Here is a 21,023-nt window from a genome sequence, read left to right on the forward strand (position 1 = left end):
GTTGTTTGAGGCAGGGTCTCAATGAGTTGATCAGGCTGACCTTGAACTTGCTATTCTCTTGCCTCAGTCTCCCAAGTGGTTGTTATAGGTCTGTCTATATTTGGATTTTGGTAGTGTAGACATAGGCAAGTTAATTATAAAGTGGGGTACTCTCTGAGTGGGTTTGTTGTTTTTGGAGTTTTACTGTGTTATCCCAGGTTGGCCATGAAATTGTGGGTCTTCATGCTTAAGTTGGCAGAGCATTCAGGGCACAAGTGAACTCCAGCATACCTAGCTTTGAACACTTTAACATTTGTTTTTTATTTTTAATTGTGTGTGTGTGTATAGATATTGGTGAGTGCAGATGCCTCTGAGGCCAGAGGCAGAGGGTCCCTGGAGAGCTGGAATGACAGGGGCCATGTGTCCCCTCCCCTTCTCCCATGTAGCTTGGGACAAAACAAGAGCGGTCTGTGCTCTTAACTGCTGAGCCATCGTTTCTGCCCCTGAACATGTACTTGTATGGTAGGGTCCAGTAGTTTACATCTGGAGGCTAAGGTGGTTCTAGACTTTATAGAGAGTTCTGGGCTAGCTGGGTTGCAGAGTGAGACCCTTTTTCTAACATAAATAAATGAACGAGGTCACTGTCACTAACTTAATTTTTTTATTTCTTAAAAGTAATTTTAGAAAATGTATTTGTATTTTTATAATTAAAAGTTATTACACTTCAAATGTTCAAAATTAGGTATTCTAGACTTAAAAACTAATATCCTCAGGACATTTTCTCTGTCAGAAGGATGGATTTCACAGTGTGTGTTGATAATTAGGAGAATCGACAGTTCTGGTTCGGTCAGGCCCAATGTTCAGGCTGTTGTTTTGATAAAAGCCGGTTGCTCTGAGGTGCTCTGTGAACATTTGCTCCTGTGGCAGGTACTTACAGGGCAGGAAGTAGGGCCTGGGTGAGAAGGCCCCGTACTGGCTGGCATTGGTCTTGTACATAATCATCTGGGGTTTGGACAGTGAGGTGGACGTGTGCAATGTCTTAGGGTCCAACATACAGGAAAACACGGGGTTGCCAGGGTTTATGCATGGAGCTGGTGGTTCAGGTCTCATTTCTGCATCTGAAGTCAAAGAAGTTTTCTTATCCTAAAAGGAATAAAAACCACCCTGAGTTACAAGGCATCTACTTGATTTATCCCCTCAACTTTTCTTGGATTTTTTTCTTTCCTGCTTTTTTTTGTTTGTTTGTTTGTTTTGTTTTTGAGATAGGGTCTTACTATACAGCCTTAGCTACAGCTCACTATGTAGACTCCTGCCTCTCTAGTGCTAGGATTAAAGTCTAGAGCCACCATATCTGGGTCTTTCTCTCATTTTTTTAGAGAAAGTCTCAGGTGGCCCAGGCTAGCCTAGAACTCTGTGTGGTTGCAGATAACCCTGAACTTCTGATCATCTGGCCTTCAACCTTCCAAGCAATTAGGATCATGGCACAGGTCATCATATCTACCTATGTTTTACTTAATCTTTTAAATCCTTCGGCCAGTGCAACTTAAAAAGAAAAATCACTCGAATTACAGGCCGTCCTGTTACATCATCTATGGAGGCCTCTGTCCTGAGCAGCCCTGCCTACTTCAAAATGTGTGCTGCTGTCTTCCTCTTACATGTCTCTACCTTCTCTTAATGTCTGTGCTGCAACCTACACTGAATGTTTCCTAATGAACTCCAGCCTTGATTTATACTTAACTCCTGAAACTGTGTCAGTCAATAACCTTTCTCACCCAAGAGGGTCTCTGGAAAGAACTTGCTCTGCTTTATCTGGTGGGATGTTGCTGGCTCCAACTGTTGCTGGTACACTCAAGTCTTCCTGGTTCTTTAAAGCAAGAATCTCATTTTGTAGCCCAGACTGGCTTTGAACTCAAGGAACTACTCTTACCTCAGCTTCCTGAGTGCTGGCATTGTAGCAGACTTGTGTCAGCATGCTTGGCTATGAAATTTCTTGTACTAGCTCCATAACACTTTTTATAAACCTACAGTTAAAAGTGAGGCTGTGTGCAAGTGTAGTTTAACTAGTGTGAACTGGTGTTCTCTAAATAAGTACTAGGGTGACAGGGCTAGCCACCATTCCTGGCTGCTTTTCGTATTTCATTGGTAACTACAGGGCAGAATTGTCTCTGGTGTGGCACACCTCTGAATTTCAACATTGTGGAGTCACCAGGATGAGTTCACTAAGTCTGAAGCTAGCCTGGTCTACACAGGGGTTTCTGGACCAGCCAAAGCTCCAAGGTTACATTACAAGATTCTGCTTCAAAGACAAAAACAAGGCACAATGTCTGGTGGCACTTGGGAGGTGCCACAAACTTAAGGTCATTCTTGGCTACACAGGGAGTGAACTACATGAAACCCAGTTTCAAAACAAAACAAAAAGTACTGCACATGGAGTGCCATGGAATAGTGTATGCATTCAATCCCCCGTACTAGAAAACAAAACGCCAAAACACACTATAGGAGCTACCTATCCTAGGAGGCCAAGGTCCCTGGCTTTGTCAGTCAGAGAAAACAGAGACCCTTGTAGCAGATGACTTAATCATACAGTGTTGTTCACTAGAGTCTACAGTTCTCTGTCTAAATCTTTCAAGCTTCCCCATTCTTCCCCATGCTCCAAGGCAGTAACCCCTCCCAGCAGCCTTGGAAGGATGCTAGATCTAGGGGGAGTGGCCAGACCTTGTTGTGCTAACAGGAGTAATCTAAAGATGCTCACCAAATCTCTAGCAAGGTGTGGTAACACCATAGGCACTACCACTGTCAGAGGTCAGGGGTTGTTAAGAGTTCAAGGGCAGGTAGTCCTTGAATCTAATGCTTTTTGAGTTTCTCTTTATATTTCTCTCTCTCTCCTTGCTTCTCTCTCCCTTTCCTTTCTAGGTAAGAAGCTCAGAAGAGAAGCATATATACATTTAGCTATCTACCAAAGGCAAGTCTTTCCTTATGGGCAAGTCCTTCCTGTGGTCTCACTGTGGACTGCCTACTTTCACCTCCCATCCCCAACAGCAAATTTCCTGGAGAAATTGGAATCCTTAGGACTGTAGACCTAGGCCACCATGCCCTGCTAGTTAGGTTCTGGTTAAGATAGCTGAGCTGTTTCTCAATTCCAGGATTCTTTTAGTATCTAAGTAAAGTTCAGTTTCTGAATGTTAAATTAAAAAACAGGTTGAGGATGTGGCTTTGTTGGTAGCATGCTTCCTAACATATAAAGAGGTCCTTGGGTCTATTTCCAGCACCACATAAACTGGGCATGATGGCTCATTTCAGTAATCACACGGAAGATCAGAAGGGTCATCTCAGGGAGACAGAGGCCATCATGGGATACAAGAGGCCCTGTCTCCAAAGAAAAATTTTTAGGAATTAGAATACTAGAAAAGTGTGATGTATGGCAGGAACTTCCTTCTAGATGCAACCCACTTAAAAATAGCTAAAAACACCAACAAAACCCAAACCACAGCTTTTGAGCTAGCTTGAAGGGAAGGTGAATGGAAATATTAAATACTGGATAAATGGATTTCTCTTCTTTTTTTCTTCAAGATGTACTCACTTTATGTATATGGGTGCTTTATCTGCATGTATACCTGTGTACCAGAAGATGGCATCAGCATACATGCTGTGAGCCACCATGTGGTCGTGGGAATCAAACTCAGGATCTCTGGAAGAGCATACAGTGCTCTTAACAGATAAGCCATCTCTCCAACCCAGTTGGTTTTCTTTTGTTGTTGTTTTTTGTTGAGACTGTTTCAATAATTACCTGGCCCCAAACTCCTGGCAATCCTCCTGCCTTCATAGTGCTAGGATTCTAGGTCTGGCCACCATGACTAACCACACCATGGGCTTTCTTTGGTTATTATTACCATGCCCTTCAGTTACCAAGGGCCCCAGTTTTCATAAATCACCCTTGCTACTACTGGCCCTAAAGCTAAGTCACCTTCAACTCTAGATTTAATCATTTTAAAAAGTCACTTCAAATGATTGAAGTCACGTCAGGGGGACGATACTATCTCCTTACATCTCCGTTATAATTAAAGATGTTGAGAAGTAATCAAAGTACACCACGTTACCCCACTCACTGTAAAACCAGCTGTTATTTAAATTTTAACAGAGTGTGGCAGCTTAGGCCTGTAATCCTAATACTCGGGAAGTAGAGGCAAGAGTTTCTGGAGTTCAGTGCCAGCTACACAGAGAATTGAAGTCAGTCTCAGTTACTCTGAGAAGCTCTGTCTAAAAAACAAAACAAAACAAAACAAAACAAAACAAAACAAAAAAACAAACCACCACTCCAAACTCCCCTCTCATCCAAACAAAAAACGAGGGGTTAGGGATCAACCTCCCTGGTAGAGTGCTTTCCAAGTAGTCTGAGGCTTGAGGTTCAATCCCTCCCTAGTTACAGCAACACAAATATCAGACCTAAACTGTGAACTAACTTTTGCCCAATCAGCTTGCTAAATTTCCTTTATTATTTACTCACTAGCCAGGTAGGGGACAGAGTGCGCTGTGTTCTCCCTCTCCCATCCCTTTAGACAAGGCATACTATAAATGACATAAACATGAAGGTTCTAAGGCTGGGAGGTGTAGCTCAGTAGAACAGCAGTTACCTACCACGCACAAGTCCCTGAGTTCGATCCCCAGGACTGCAAATAGATATGCAAAAAAACCCCATCCTGAACAAAAGATCATTTGTAGTGAGATGCTTCCTTTACACCTTAAAGTAATTTCTTTGTGGATCGTGCATTTAAATTTATAAATATAAAAGCTCGGTGACTAACTAGGTTAATGAGTGGGAGTAGATGGTGCCTCAAACACTATTATGAATTCGATTTTCAAAAGCATCTAGCTCTCCGCCCAAACCCACCAAGTCGCAGTCTGTCTCTCCCGCCATCTTAATCTCTTCAGCAAAAGCAACTTTTTCCTGATAGCGAGAAGTCTGACGAAGGCGTGGGTCTTCTTACAGAAGAAGAACCGACGGAAAGCAGCACCAAGGACGAAGCCAGAACGATCCGAGTCGCATAAACTGCAATTTCTGAGGAGGGAGAGGTGGATGGAAACCCTCTGTCTTCCAGTGTGGCAGCCCGTCTCCATGGCAACCGGCTGCAGGCATGGGAGCCCGGATGTTGTGGAGATCCGCGGTCGTCCCGCCCAGCTTCCGGCAGCCTCAGGAAGGCGGGCTGTACGAGTCTTAGGGAGTCGTAGTTCTTTCTCCTCGCCGCGAGCTGGCCGGAGGTGCAGAAGGTACTTCAATTCCCAGCATGCCGTGCTGCGCCGCGTCTGCCACCGCTTCCCCGCTGCGGACGCCCGCGAGCAGGTTGTTGTTTTTATGAGGCGTCACTGGCGTCTGGAGCCGGGACGCCGCCACGGTTACAGCTGGCGCGGTCGGGCGGAAGAGGCGCTGTCTTCGGGTAGGACCCTGGGGCTCAGGTCGGGCGGGTGGGGCGGCCGCGGGCTGCAACTCGTGTCTTCAGGAGCAGCTCCCGGAGGCTTTCTCCTGGTGGACGCCTTGGTTCTCCCGCGACCTCCGGCGGAGGGCGCGACCTGGCAGGTGTTAGGTTCGGGCTCGCGGGCTGCCCGCGAGCTTGCAGCTGTGCACCCCGGGATTCGGGTGCGGCTGCATCTATATGCTAAGATGCCGGGTGCGTAACCCTGAACCCGCCCTGAGGTACCAGGTGTCAGGAATGGAAAAGTGCCAACGTACACCCCAGAAGTACACTCCTGTTCAGCCTCGAAGCCCTTCCAAACCCCCCTCACCCCCCCTTTTCTGCCGGTTCTTCACCCTTCCCCTCCGGGTCCTCCCCAGCGTTTGTCAGCTGGCGGGCTTGTGCTAAGTAGCTGCTGCCGAGTGCCGGTTTTTTTTTTTTTTTTTGTTTACCTTTCATTGGTTCCAGCTCTGCTAGGGGAAGCGCCGGAGTTCTCAGCCGGTTGGGGTGTTTTTGTTTTGTTCTGTTTTGTTTTTGAGGAGTGAACCATGCACTGCCCTCTCCTGCTTTTGCTTTATTAGCTGTATGGGGCTGTTTGTACCTAGAATGGGCAGCCAGTTTATTACTCTCAGGAGTGCTGAGACCTTTCCAGCAAGGTCACATAATGTTTGAAATGTCAGCACTAACTATACCAGTCTTAAAGTCTCAATATCTTTTCTCTTTTCTTTCACCTTTTTTTTTTTTTTTTAAATTGGGGTGGATGGGCTGGTTTTTTTGGTTGGTTTGGTTTTGGTTTTTTGAGGTAAGGTTTCTCCGTGTATCCCCCAGCTGTTCTAGAACTCGCTCTGTAGGCCAAGCTGGCCTCTAACTCAGAAATCTGCTTGCCTCTGCCTTCTGAGTGCACCAACCAACTTTAAGATCCTAATCTCAATAGGCCTTAGATTTCTCAGGGGATGTTTATCATGTATAACTGGTGTGAATAGTTTGCTATTCTGACAAGCTCAAGGCTCAGGTCACAAGGGAACTGAGCTTGTGAGGGTGAGTTAATGCTTTTGGCTTTTTTTTTTTTTTCTTGCTATATAGCTCTGGCTGCCCTGGTACTAATATATCCCAGGCTAGACCTGGGAGTTCTCTTGCCTAAGCCTCCTAAGCCCTGTGATCATAGTTAGGCACTACCGAGACTGCTGTAAATGCTGTTTTAACCCTGTTACACTAAAGTCGAAATTCCAGTTGAATGGTACCCCAGATATTTGGGAACGGAAGCAGGGAACATCAAGTTTGAGACCACTTGAGCAATATAGTGGAGACCATATTTCTGTATAAAAAGATCTGAGAATGTAATTCTTTGGCACTGTACTTGCTTAATGTATGTGAGGCCCTGAGTTCAATCCCCAGGACGATCAAAACAACTCCTAGAACCAGTTTTGTACTGTAACCAAGGAACAGACAATTATATATCCATTGGAGTTTTAAGTTTAAGAGTTTTAAGGACATTTAGTTATGAAAGTGATTGTCTAGGATGTGAAACTAAACTGCCCTCTTTATTGTGTTTTCTGGGGGTGCCACCACTTTTATTTTAAAGATTTATTTATTTTGTTATACATGCTCTATTTGCATATACACCTGTGTCCACCACTTTTTTTTTTTAAAAAGATGTTTCTGTATGTTTTGCCTGCAAGTATGTAAAGGCAGTATGTGTGTGCAGTGCTTGTGTGTAAAGGCAGCATGTGTGTGCAGTGCCTGTGGAAGCCGGAAGAGTCAAGAACTGTACTCCTAGCATTTGTTTTTAACCACTGGAGTCTTTAAAGACAGCATCTTATACAGTCCAGGCCAGCTACCAATTGGCTTATGTAGCCTTGAATTCTTGATACTCTTGCCAACATTATCTCTGGGTTCTTTAAGAATAACTTTCAAAAGTAAGTAGGCTGGCAGGGTATCTCAGTGGGTAAGGGCACTTGCTGAGGAAGTCTGCCCTCTGAGGTTTGTCTTTGGAACCCACAGGGTGGAGAGGACTGACTTCCGCAAGCTGTTCACTGCCCTCCAAACACAGATGCACAGAGATGGGGCTGACGGGCTGGGGTTAGGCTTAAAAACTAAAATAAACAAGCTGGTATACTGGCCTAGGTCTATTACATAGCTTAGGAGGCATAGGCAGAACAGTTGGAAATTTAAGGCCATCTGGGCTACACGGCAAGATCCAATTTCAAAAAAAGGACAAAGCAGTACACAGGGCTGGTGGTGCACACCTATAATCCCATCAGTAAGGAGACAGGCCTTACCTCAAAAACCAAATCAGGAAGAAGGAAAAAAAAATAGACAAACTGACCGACAACAAAAGAAACCAAACTACAATCCTCATTATACTGAATTCATAAACTATATATGAATTTAAATGGAAATTACTTTGAGGAGGGAAAGAAACAAATTAGTTATTTGGAAAGAATGAAAAACATCCTAACAGTAATTCTTAGCATGTGTGTATCTTTTGATCTGTTGTTAACTAAAAAAAAAAAAAAAAAATCAAGCATAAAAGACACAAGTTAGACTGGACAATCTTGGTTCTTTTAATAAATCCACATGCAAAAAAAGTTTTTGGAGAGGCAGGATACAGTCTTACTGTGCCCTTCCTTGGCTGGTCTCCGATTCACTGACAGGCCACCATGCTCAGCTCAGACCACTTGTTTATTTGTAAGCCTTTACAAGTGGACATTAGCCTGGAGTGGTAGGGCTTGCCTATGATCCTTACACATGGAGATAGGAAGAAGGGTCAGGAGTTCAAGGTCATCCTGGGCTAAAAGACCCTGTTTGAAGATAGTTAAGAAGTAGACTTTACATATCTGATAATTTGAGCTATATTTACTTTTTTGTTAGATTCAGCGTGAACAGATAAAATTATACAATTCATTAGTCTACATTTTTGCTTGCTTCTGTCCTAAAGGATCACATTGTTCCTTCACAGGAATAGTGAATGTGTTTTGTCATTATCAGCCTTAGGAGAAGTGACTCTCATTGGTTTTGCCTTGGTTATATTTTTGTTTTGTATGTAAACAGAGGAAGGGATACTTTGTGGGAATCTCAGATTCATCATGTGATTGGATCCTGGAGTTTAAATTCTGGCCGTCCAGCTTGGTGGCAGTAAGCAAGTAAGCAAGTGCCTCACATTTGAGTTCTACCTCTGGCCCTTTTTTTCTTTTTTTGGTTTTGTTTTGTTTTGTTTTGTTTTTCTTTTTTGAGACAGGGTTTCTCTGGCTGTCCTGGACTTGAACTGGTAGACCAGACTGGCCTCAAACTCTCAGAGATCCTCCTGCCTCTGCCTCCTCTGCCTTCTCTGCCTTCTGAGTTCTGGGATTCTTTGATTTCTTTTTTAAGACAGGGTCGTACTCTGCCCAAGGCCTGGAGTGTGCTGCAGGTTTTCTGCCTCAACCTTCTAGGTACAATTGTGAGCCAGCATGAGTGCCTCATTAAGTTATCTACGATGCCTTTATTGCTTTTTAGATGGTAGGAGGTCTTTATTCTTAGTAACAATCAGACTTAACTAGATTAAGGCAGGTAAGTGGGTTGGTTTCAGTGCTTACTGTTTGCCCTGCTCGGTTAAACAGGACCAAATCATCTTTCAGTTTGAGTTCAGAGATGGAGTTTAGTCCTGTAATATGTAAGGGATTACATTTCATATATTGAGGGACTTTTGTTTTATTTGGGCATTTAGAAGGGTATTTAATGTGTGAAAAGCCATTGAAGAGTCAGTAGGTTTTTCTGTGGAAGCTTTAGGAAGTCAGAAGCATGAGTTGCCGGTTTTCCTCTTTCATTATAAGAGAACAAAGTCTGATTTTTCTTAGTGCCTCTGACCTACTCAACTCTCAAGTTCATATTGCTGATGAGCTCAGAGAACCTTGGTTTGATGATGAACAAGTATCTGAGTTACCAAGTCTTTCCATTGGTAAGCTGGAAGGAACAGTCTTGTACCTTCAAGGTGGATTGGGAAGATGGACTCAGGCCTTTGTAAGGGACATGTGAAACCGAGTACACATCAGGAGTGTGGTGGCAGTACCATGCACATTTTTTGGTACATAATTTTGGTGAAGAAATATGCAGGGTTTTGTTTGTCTTCTAGATAGAGCTGGGTAGTGTGTTCTACTTTGAAGACCAGTTGCTTCCCTTCCTCACTATGGCTTAGCTCTTCTGACCAAAAGACCTGGAATTGTAAGGTGGTACCTCTGTGGTTGGGCCTTTGATGTCTGTGTCTCAGTCTCACAGATGTGTTGAGGTCCTTAGTTTGGTTTCATAGGAAGTGGCTTCTTTTTAATGTTGCCCTCATGAGCAGCAAGACTATATTGAGTCTGAAATCTTCCTGGCAGGCAGATATGAGAGCCCTGGGTGGGGGTGGACAGATGCCTCCTTCTGGGAAAGTCAGCAAGTGCCATTAGCATCTAACTCTGAGGTTAACTAATATAGAGCATTCATGTAAAGCAGTGCTTTAGAAATTTCCAAGTTCATTTGAAATTGAAAGGCTTTACCAGGGTTGGGGATTTAGCTCAGTGGTAGAGCGCTTGCCTAGGAAGCGCAAGGCCCTGGGTTCGGTTCCCAGCTGGGGGGGGGGGGGGCGGGGAGAACCAAAAAAGAAAGGCTTTACCAAAGTGGCACAGGTGTGTGAAAGTGAAGGAAAACATGTAGATGTACTGTGGGTGGTAGCATCCACTCTTGAAGTTAGTGGACAGCCCAGGAAGATCCACAGCATCTCCTAGTGCTACTAGATGACAGTGGGAACCCTTCTCCCTGTAACCAGGCATAGACAAAGAGTGTGAATATAAGATCCTTGTATCAGTTTTTCTTTCAATTACCAGAGATGGTAACTGTAAGAAAGTAAGAGCAAATTATTGTTTGTGATACCATTTAAAAGAACTAAAAAATACAATTATAGTGTGTGTGTGTGTGTGTGTGTGTGTGTGTGTGTGTGTGTGTGTGTGTGTGAGAGAGAGAGAGAGAGAGAGAGAGAGAGAGAGAGAGAGAGCGAGCTCGTGAGCGCAAGAGCGAGCACACTATTAAGATAGGAAACAAAGTGCATGCTGACAGGAGCCTGATATAGCTGTCTCCTGAGAGGCCAGCCAGAGCATGACAAATATAGAGGCAGACTCTCGCAGCTAACTATTGAACTGAGAATGGGGTCTCCATTGCAGGAGTTAAGAGAAGGGATTGAAGGAGCTGAAGGGGCTTGCAACCCATGAAAACAATACCAACCAACCAGAGCTCCCAGGGACTAAACCACCATCCAAAGACTATACATGGACTGACCCCTGCCTCCAGCTGCATATGTAGCAGAGGATGGCCTGTGGGACACCAATGGGAGGAGAAGCCCTTGGTCCTGCCAAGGCTAGACCCCCAAGCTCCCCCCCACTATGCAGGGAAATGTGGGGGGAGGGTAGAGGAAGGGGGTGTGGTTGGGGAGGGGGAACACCTTTATAGAAGAAGGGGAGGGGGATAGGGGGCTATGGCTGGGAAACAGGAAAAGGGAATAACTTTTGAAATGTAAATAAAAAATTTTAAAAAAAGGTAGGAAACAAAGCCAGAAACAGATAGATATGTAAAAGATGAAGCCACCCCTGGACTCAGTGCCCCAGGAAGGACAGCATACAGCCATCTTAGGTATGAATTAACTAAAAAGGGGGTGTTGCACTTTTTTACTGGGTAGGTTCCTGTTTCTGGGTATGTACAGGTGAGTTTCCTACCCATGGAGGTGTTTGATCCTCCAGAAGCTAGAGCACAAGCAGTTTTTGTAAGCCGTCTGTTGAGGGTTCTGGGTAATTCGGGTCCTTTGGAAGAGCAGTACTGAGCTGTCTCTTCAGCCTCATTTGTTAGCTCTTTTAGGCTTTTTCAAAGTTGAACAGTAGCAACCCTGGTCAGAAGGACATTTCATAAGACTGCAGATAGCTGATGAAAGCGGGGCCTCCCTGCTGTGGGTGACTTCCACTCAGTGTTTAAATCATTGTTTTCTCACTTTTAAAAAAGATGTGGCTTTAAGGTGTTTATTTCAGATATTGGAGCAAAAGTGGTTTTTGCTTCCTGATTTGCAGTGTTACATCATAGAAGGAAACTTACAGAGTAATGGTGCGTTGCCTCATTTCTCTTGCAGAAATGATATTCTGGGTGAAAAAGTACATTTAATGTATATAGCAGGAGTACATGGGTGAACTATATTTATTCTTTTTAAAAGTAATGTAATTGATTTTGGTTTCGTTTTTATTTTTTTACAGAAATTATATATTTTACACTGTCGCTGTCCTCAGATACACCAGAAGAGGGCATCAGATCCCATTACAGATGGTTGTGAGTCACCATGTGATTGCTAGGAATTGAACTCAGGACCTCTGGAAGTGTAGTCAGTGTTCTTGACTGCTGAGCCATCTCTCCAGCCCCATTAAAGGTGGAGTTTCATGTAGCTCAGGTTAATCCAGCCTCACTACATAGACAAGGTTGACCTTGAACTTCGGATTCTCCTGTTCTTGCCTCCTTTGCTAAAACGTGTGTGCTACTGCACTCAATTTTTTTTTTTTTTTTTTTTTTTAATTAACGACAGAGTCTTAGTTCTATAACCAGGTTGGCCTAGAGCTCGTGGGCTATCTTACTACCTCTGCTTTCCTGAGTACTGGGATTATTGTGTGCCCCGAGTGCCTGGATTATATTATTTTTAGTGACTGTTTTCCTACCTCATTTCAACTAGGAGAGCCTGCTTTTACAGAGATGAGTCTTTGCACTCTCTGACAGGATTACTATGACCAAAGACAGAGGACTCTATATCCTGTACTGTTTGGACTCAACTCACTAGAAATCCTGTGGTTAACATTTTAAGGCAACATGTTAGTTTCTTTTCAGGGAGAAAATGCCCTTTGTGTCTTTGACTGTTTGACTGTTTTTGTTGGGGCGGTTGGCACATACATAGGCAGAGGCAGCCACATCTATGGGAGCAGCCCATGATTCCTGATGGGAGAGTCTGAGTCAGGAAGATAGTTCAAAGCCTGACTGGGCTACAGAATCATTTCCAGGCCAGTCTGGGTAAGTTAGTGAGACCATCCTTTATCAAAGTCAAAACCACTGGAGCTGTGGCCTGGTCTGCAGAACAAGTTCCAGGACAGCCAGGGCTACACAGAAAAACCCTGTCTCAAAGAAACAAAGCAAAGCAAACAAGCAAACACTGGTTTTGTTGTCCTGAGGAAGGATGTCAGTGTGTCACTCTTGCCTAGAACTTTCTATGCTGGTCTCCAAGCCTAGGTAGTTTACCTGCCTGCTGGGGTTAAAGGCATGCACCACCACAGGCCTTTGTGTTACATATGTCTTATTTACTTGCTGTGAAGAGACACCATGACCAACACAGTGGAAGAGACTGAGGGCTGGAGAGACGGCTCAGTGGTTAGTACAGCTGGTTGCTCTTCCAGAGGACCCAAGTTTAATTCCCAGTGCCCACACTGCAGCTCACAACTATTTGGAACTCCAGTTCCAGGGTATCTGACCATGAGCACCACATTATGATGGGGAGCCTGGCACTGAGCAGGCCAGCACAGTGCTGGAGCAGTAGCTGAGAGTGTGCCATCTTTCCAGGACCCTAGAACAGTCTGCTGCAAGGCCAGGCATGGTGGCTCGTGCCTGTAATCCTGAATGGGGGAGTCTGAGTCAAGAGGATAGAAAGCTCAAGGCCTGCCTGGGTAAGGTAGTGAGACCCTCCCTAAATCAAAATAAAGAAAACACTATGGTAGTTTGGTAGTGAAGCACTAGCATGTGTAAGGAAGGCCTCAGGTTAACTCCCCAGCCCTGAAAAATGGGCCCACAAACTATGAGTCTCACCATTTTCTTTATTTTTACTCCTTCCTTCCTTCCTCCCTCCCTCTGCCTGCCTGCCTTCCCTTCCCTTCCCTCCCCTTTCCTTCCTTTCCCTTCCCTTCCCTTTCCTTTCTCCTTCCCCCTCTTTCCCCCCCTTTTCCCCCTCCTTTCCCCCCTCCTTTTCCCCATCTTTTCCCCCTTTTCCCCTTCCCCTCCCCACTCTCACTCCCCCTCCCCTTTCTCCTTTCCTGTCCCCTTCCTCCCTCCCTTCTTTCTGAGTTAGGGTCTTAGTCCCCAGCTCAAGCTGGTCTCACATCTGCCTTCTCACTTCCGGTTGGGGAACAGGGCTGAGTAACAGGCCCATCCGCCATGCTTGGCTGCTTCTCAGGGTAAGTAAGGGAGACCAGGTTCTGCTGGTCTGCCAGGCTAGCCCTGAGTCTGAGCACAAACACTTGGTGGAAGTAAATTATACATGGAATCATGTTAGCCTGCAGAGCACTCTTTTTTTTTTCTCAATTAAAAAATAAGCCAGTTTCATTTCACATAATCTACCTTTCAAACCTCTGCAGTAATTTTATCAAAAAAAAGAAAAAAAAGAAAGAAAAAGTGAAATGTCTAGCTGGGGCTGGTGACATTCCAGTGCCATTCCAGAACTTGGGGAGTGAAGAAAGGGGGTTTATGAGTTTGAGGCCCAGGCTACATAGTAGGCTCTCTAAAATAAACAAACGCAGGGACTGGAGAAATCAGTCACTAACACCTGTCAGGCAAGCATGAGGACCTGAATTCAGGATCCAGATTCTATGTAAGGAAGTGGTTATGCTAGCACATCTTTGTTTATAAGTCAGACAGATCTTTGGAGTTAGCTGTCAGTCAGTCTAGCCTACTTGGCCTACTTGGTCTGTTCCTTTTGCAGTCAGTCTAGCCTACTTGGCCTACTTGGTCTGTTCCTTTTGAGACAGAATCTCACTTTGTAGATTGTCCTGAAGCTCAGCTTAGGTAGACCAGGCTGGCCTTGAACTGAAAGAGATCCATTTGCCTCTCCCTTTTGAGTGCTGTGATTAAAGGTGTGCATGACTATCTCTAGGAGAAGCTGTCTTAAAGAAAAAAACAAGGGGGCTGGAGAGATGGCTCAGAGGTTAAGAGCACTGACTGCTCTTCCAGAGGTCCTGAGTTCAATTCCCAGCAACCACATGGTGGCTCACAACCATCTGTAATGGGATCTGATGTCCTCTTCTGGTGTGTCTGAAGACAGCTACAGTGTACTTATATATAATAAATAAATAAAATCTTTAAAAAATAAGAGAAAAAACAAGGAATGATTGTCACGGTTGTTCTCTGGCATCTTCGTGTGTGTGTGTGTGTGTGTGTGTGTGTGTGTGTGTGTGTGTGTGTGTGGTTTGTGTGCATGCATCCATGAACATACATTAGCACACAGAACACCTATGATTAACACAGCGATTTCATTAGAGTTAGAAGTAATGTAGCCTCAGTACTGGGAAAGCTGATGCAGGAAAGTCACAAATTCTAGGCTAGCTTAGGTTACCTAGCAAGGTTAGGCTCACTATATAGTGAAACATGTTAGGTACTTCCCACCCTAAAATTTTGTTTTGAATGCACAAACTGAATTGGGTTGAACCCAGTGCCAATGCATTCGAAGTAGTTGCTCTACCACTAAACTACATCACAGTCACTAACCTCACTCATATTAGCTTGTAATGTATGGAACTTCAAAAGAGGAGGAGCTAGAGAGATTGCTCAGTGGATGAGAGCTCTTCCTGCTCATGGAGAGGGCCCCAATTTGGTTCCCAGCACCCACATTGTGGCTCATAACCATTTGTAACTCATTCCAGGAAATCCAGTGCCTTTTGACTTATATGGGCACAAAGCCTGAATGTGATGCACATACATGCAGGCACAACACACATACATGTGCAGAAATACTTAGAGAATTTTTAAAAGGAAAAAAAAATTCCACCAAGTTACTCAGACTGATCTTGAACCTAAACTGATAGCCTAAGCTAGCCTTAAACTTGTTGTTGTTCTGTCTTGGCCCCCTGGCTAGCTGGGATTATAGGCTACAGTCAGCCTCTGGACAGCCATCCAAATGGACAGCCCCGCAGCACTGGGCTTTTACCTCCATCTGTGGTCTGCTTAGAATCACAGAATTGTGAGATAACAGTGCCCCATTCTTCTCACTCATGTCTAATTCTAGAAGATAAAGAAATGGAAACCCTGCCTTCTTCATAGTAAGATGTAGCTTATTAGGAACAATGTGGGGCATCAGCATACCAGGTGACTTGTCTGTTTTGGTTAATAAGGAATGTTGATAGCGTTGTGTTACTCTTCTTTGTCTTCAAGACAGGGTCTCAATGTGTAGTTTTGGTTGTCCTGAAACTCACTATGTAGACCAGGCTGACTTTGAACTCACAGAGATCCTCCTTCCTCTGCCTCCTAAATATTGGGATTAAAGACAAGCACAAGTATTCCTTGAGTTCCCTTGCAGAACATGGTTTGTGTTGTTTTGAGACAAGTTCATACTATAGAGCCCAAGTGCTGGCGTTACAGGCTAAAACCAACAGAATTTATGGAGGCTGACGGTTAAGGGGGTATACCTGCTTTCCTCCCTTCTGCGTTTCACCCCATCCCCCACAACCACCCCCGACTTGCCTAGGTTAGCTTACAGTTGGAAGCCCTCCCACTTCAGCTTTCTTAGTGCTGAGCTCTGGAATTGAGCAATGCCATGCACTGCTGCCCAGGAGTCTTGGGAAGGTCATTGCAGACTAGCTATTCTTAGAGTAGAACAGAGGGTGGGGCGGCTCCTAAGAGGTCTTCAATACCAGGTTGGCCTGGAACTTACTACTGTGTAGCCAAGAGTGACCTTGAACTTCTGGTCTTTCTGACTACCTCATGCTAGGATACAGATGGGTGCCAGCATGTTTAGGTCACATGGTGCTGGAAATCAGACCCAGCTAGGCATGCTACCAGCTGAGCTGTGTCCCAGCTCCTGGACACAGTTGTGTTGGAACCACAACCATCAGGTTAGACCTAACACTTTGATAGAGTCTGTGAAGCTAGTTAAGGAGGTGGATTATCCTAGCATTCTGGAGACATAGGTAAGGGAATTGATATTTCAAGGCTAACCTGGGCTAGCTAGTGTGGGGTGACAATGTAAAGTCTTTCCAGATGGGAGACCAGGCAACACTGAGGAAGGTGCTGCTTCAGGACAAAACGAGGTCATTCTCAGTATATTGGGTTTGGAGCCATCTTTTATAGAACCATTTGAGGTATTGATAATAGTTACTTTAATTAAAACTTTCATGTTTTTTCTCTGTCTTTTGTTGTCACTACACAAGAGCTTGGCCTTTTGGGCTTCTCACAGCTCACTGTTGTTGAAAGTAGACTTTGACTGCTGCTGTCTGGTTCACGTGCCGACAGGATTCTAGGTGTGCTTTGCCTTTCAGCTGTAACCTGTGTTGTCTGCAGCAGCACAGCTGGGCAGGCTGTCTTAGCTCAGGAGGGTTCCCCAGCTTAACGATTTGGTTTATTCTTATAGGTGTGCAGCCATAAAGTCAGTGTGGAAAACCTGTGGGGGTTGTCTCAGTTTTACCTGGAGGTTTTATGCTGTTGTAGAGCTTTATCGTTTTAAAATGTGTTCCATGTTTCATTATATGTTCTTGTATTACAGACCTGAAAAATGTCTGAAAATTCCAGTGACAGTGACTCATCTTGTGGCTGGACTGTCATCAATCATGAGGTATGTTCTCCCATGTGTTAGCAGGCCAGAAACTGCTTTATGAAGGTCAGTGTTCTCTAGGTGAGCACCGCTTCTTTTGTCTATAGTTGGCTGTCTTCCCACCCATATTAAATTTGGTTGCTAAATACCATTGAGCTACATATAGCCTGAATCTTTTTTTTTTACAGATTTATTTACTCATTTTATGTAAATGAGTGTATTGTCTGTGCCTCCTCGAGTTGGGCTGTGCTAGAACACCAAGGGTGTAGGGTTTTTTGGTTGTACTGAGAGAAAGTCACTAAGTAGCCGTGACTGGCCAGAACTGGCCTCACATTCAAAGCAGTTCTTCCAAGTACTGGGATTGTAGGTGTGTGCCAGTATGGCTGGCTTTTTGTTTTGTTTTTGAGAAAGTCTCCTACTGTAGACTGGCCTAAAACTCAAGGCAGCCTTCCTGGCTCAGCCTCCCAGGTACGGGATTAGAGGCACAAACCATATCCAGCCCTACCCCCGTCATTTAGTGAAGGGCAGAACTTAATAAAAAAATGTGTTTTAGATTTACATGTGTGGAGGACAGCAGTTGTTCATAACCAAGAGGAAGTGTGAACTTCTCCAGAGAGTAGCAGCCAGGATTTTGGGTACTGCTGAAAATTGTAGCCAGACTCTTCTACGTTATTCTAGCTGACTTCCTTAACTTTGAGCGGCTGGCCTCAGAGTTATTTGTCAGGTGCTGCCTGGTACAGCTACGTTCTTATTCTAATGTAGTTTTCAGTGTCTGACATGTAACTAGGACAGCCTCTAAATTACTACATAGCCCAGACTTTTTCTTTTTAAAGAATTGTTTGTTTATTTTATGTATATGAGTACACTGTAGCTGTCTTCAGACACACCAGAAGAGGGCATCAAATCTCATTACAGATGGTTGTGAGCCACCATGTGGCTGCTGGGAATTGAACTCAGGACCTCTGGAAGAGCAGTCAGTGCATTTAACCATTGAGCCATCTCTCCAGCCCCCACAGCCCAGGTTTAACCTCCAACTTTTGATCCTTCTGCCTCACTTTTTCAGCACTGAAATAAAGGCATGTGCCTGGGTGTAGTCTTTGTTGTTGAGGATGGTGTCAGACTCTCTGGGACTGGAGGTACAGATGGCTGTGAGCCATCATGTGGTTGCTGGGAATGGAACTTGGGTCTCTGGAAGAGCAAACAGTGTTCTAAACTGCTGAGCGATCTCTCCAGCCCCGTCAGCCTTTGTTTTTTTGTTACTGTTTTTGGAGACAGGGTATAGTTGTGGCTGGGATGGAACCTACTGCATAGTTCAGGCTGCTTTGAACATGGTCACAAAACCAGTTTCGTAGTGAGGAACTCTGCGCATACTGTGTGGTGTAACTAGAACGTTCTAGATGCTGAAGCACTTTCTCATCTTGATTGTTTTCACTACAGAAAAGTCACAGGAACAGAAACCAGCATCAGACCACGCTCACTTGTTTAGGGTTTCGGTAACTGATGAAAAGTTTCCCATTTGTATTTAGGGTTTTGTATTTCTTACTTCATGTGATTTTCTTTCTTTCTTTCTTTATTCATTCAGTTATTTTGAGACAGGTCCCAATGTAGCCCAGTGCGGCCTTAAACTTACTATGTAACCCATGCTGCCCTCCAAATGGAAGTCTTCTGCCTCATCTCCCAAGAGCTTGTGTTATGGGCATTTACCATAACTGCTGCTTGATGTATATATGGTGTATAGAAATAATTAGTGATAATTAAAGGTTTAAAACAATTTCTTAGTTATGTCTTCTACAAAATAGCATCAATCAAAATAGGAAGCCAGTGACATGGGTCAGGTGCTGTGCAAGCCTGACTTCCTGAGGCGGGTTCGGGATCCACATGGCAGAAGGAGAAAGCCTGCTCTACAAGTTGTCCTTTGGCCTCACATACCACAGACATCCAGTGCCCGAGAATGCTAGAACAGGGTCTTGTAAGCTGTCCTGTGGGTACTGGGAGTCAAACCTGGGTCCTGGAAGAAGAACAACTGCTCTTAACTCCTGAGATCTCTCCAGCTCCATAGTGCAGACACTTAGGACGCAGGGTTTGGCTGTTAGTCTCATCAAATAGCACAATCATCCTGTGTTTACCTGACATTGACTTGAAGTCTATGGCTCCATTTTGCAGTTTTCCTCCTGCAGGCCTATATAGACTGAGTTGAACAAAGCCAGTCAGGATAGATACTGTTTAGAGTCTCAGGAACTTTCTACATATCATCAGTCAAATCCAGTCTTAGAGGGGCAATAGCTAAATTAATGATTACAACTTTCCCCTAGGGTTCTGATATAGAGATTGTGAACTCTGCCACAGCCAGTGACAACGGTGAGCCGACTCCAGAATATTCCTCACCAGACCAGGAGGAGCTGCAGGTTCTTCCCGAGGGGCATGGAGGTGGAGGTAAGTTAAGTTCCTGATTTTTTTGTTTTTGTGTTTTTTTCTGGAGATGCAGGTATCATCCTTGATTGTCACTAGAATGGTTTTATCCCAGATACTCGTTCAGTGGACTTGTTTAAGTCAAAAGCCTGCCAGCAAGTGTCTGAGAAAAATTAGAAGGTTGATGACACCAGAGAGCCTGGAATGAGTTACAGCCCTTGTGTGAAATTGTTCCTTCATACTTACAAGTAATTAAAGTTGTCAGCAAGAGCAGGGGGAGGATGGTGTGTGGGCTGCACAAGTAAAGTGTTTTCAATAAAAGAAATAACGATATTAATCTTGGTTTTTATGCCAGAAAGCAGTGCAAACATCACGTCGTCAGTGGGAGAAACCATGTTGTCATTAGTGAGAGAAACCAAGTCAGCAACTGAGGTAAACGTTATTCTATTCTGTGGATACTTGATAAGCACTGTCTTCCTGTTTATAGCTAAGCATTCTAGATTATAAGATAATCTAGGGAAAAACAATCCGTCAGTTTAAAGGTTAAAGTTAACTTCTTCTTTTGGGTTTCAGAACAGGACTCTAAGCAAAAGAGTCTGCCTCTAGGTTACCCTCACAGCCTGACTGACTAGACGATGAGTACCTGTTCTGATCTAGCTAGTTTATTAGTTTAATCTATTTAATTATTTTAAGAATAGTTTAGGGCCGGAGAGATGGCTCAGTGGTTAAGAGCACTGGCTGCTCTTCCAGAGGTCCTGAGTTCAATTCCCAGCAACCACATGGTGGCTCACAACCATCTGAAATGGGATGTGGTGCCCTCTTCTGGTGTGTCTGAAAACAGCTCATGTACATAAAAAAAAAAGTTTAAACTATTCTTTTCATCTGCATTGTGATTATTTTTGGAAGTAGATTTTATTCTTGAATTATATTCAGATTTTACTGGAAGAATGTCTAAAATGAAGGTGAACTTTTACACTTGGTAACAAATTAAATACTGCCTGTTTCGGTTGTCTTGGGTAAAGCTACATGGCTGCATGGCCTTTCCAATGGCATTTTAGTCCCTTCTTGCTGAGAATGGTGACATAAAGAATCATTCTCTTCTGAAAGGGCCTGGAGACATGGCTCAGTGGTTACCAATACCTGCTACTCAATCATGAGGCCCTGAGTTCAGATCTCACCACACATGGAATCAGCTGGGTGTCCTGCAAACACTTGGAACCTTGGCTCCGTGGATCTGATGCCCTCTCCTGGCCTCTGTGCACAGATAGACATGTGCATAAACTTGAGCAGATATATAAATAAATAAATCTTTAGTGTCAATGAGGTGGATAGGCAGGTGGAGGGGTCTGCTGTCAAGTAAGTTATTAAAAATAGTTTATTTTTGGAGGCCGGAAAGTCCAAGAAGGAGGTGCTAATAACTGATTTGGTGTGTGGTGATTGTACCTTTTGTCACATTCTTTGTAGGAAAAAAAATGCAATGTCCTTGCATGTCAGAGGAAGGAAATGGCCAAATGGCCCTGTGCCGTATGCAGCATCCTCCTCATCTCCTCAGAGCTCATTGGGTTTTCATGGTGGTTGTTAGGGTTTGTTTTTGTTTGGTTTGCTTTCTACAAATCCCTGACTGACCTGGGACTCAGTATGTAGAC

General features: G+C 44.2%; 2 protein-coding genes across 27 annotated transcripts in view; one reads left to right on the plus strand and one right to left on the minus strand.

Moving 5' to 3' along the window:
- Nucleotides 1-617: 617 nt before the first annotated feature.
- On the minus strand, nt 618-5,096 carry Pierce2 (piercer of microtubule wall 2). The gene is given in 2 exon segments (NM_001198796.1): nt 618-1,122; nt 4,868-5,096. Coding segments are annotated over 2 exon segments (369 nt in total). The 5' UTR covers nt 4,895-5,096; the 3' UTR covers nt 618-780.
- A 189-nt stretch (nt 5,097-5,285) lies between these two features.
- The window catches only part of Ccpg1 (cell cycle progression 1), a 32,411-nt gene continuing 16,673 nt past the window's right edge, over nt 5,286-21,023 (plus strand). For 10 of the 26 annotated variants that reach the window (XR_015626795.1, XR_015626796.1, XR_015626797.1 and 7 more), the window contains exons 1-4: nt 5,324-5,411; nt 16,921-16,989; nt 19,281-19,401; nt 19,733-19,809. Coding sequence is in view for 20 of the 26 variants with exons in the window: in XM_087562825.1 (XP_087418951.1) it covers nt 16,930-16,989; nt 19,281-19,401; nt 19,733-19,809 (258 nt within the window). In the remaining 6 variants the exon portion in view is untranslated. 26 annotated transcript variants of the gene reach the window in all.

The sequence above is a fragment of the Rattus norvegicus genome, chromosome 8 (genome assembly GCF_021556685.1).
Source record: "Rattus norvegicus strain SHRSP/BbbUtx chromosome 8, alternate assembly SHRSP_T2T, whole genome shotgun sequence".
NCBI classification, from domain to species: domain Eukaryota; kingdom Metazoa; phylum Chordata; class Mammalia; order Rodentia; family Muridae; genus Rattus; species Rattus norvegicus.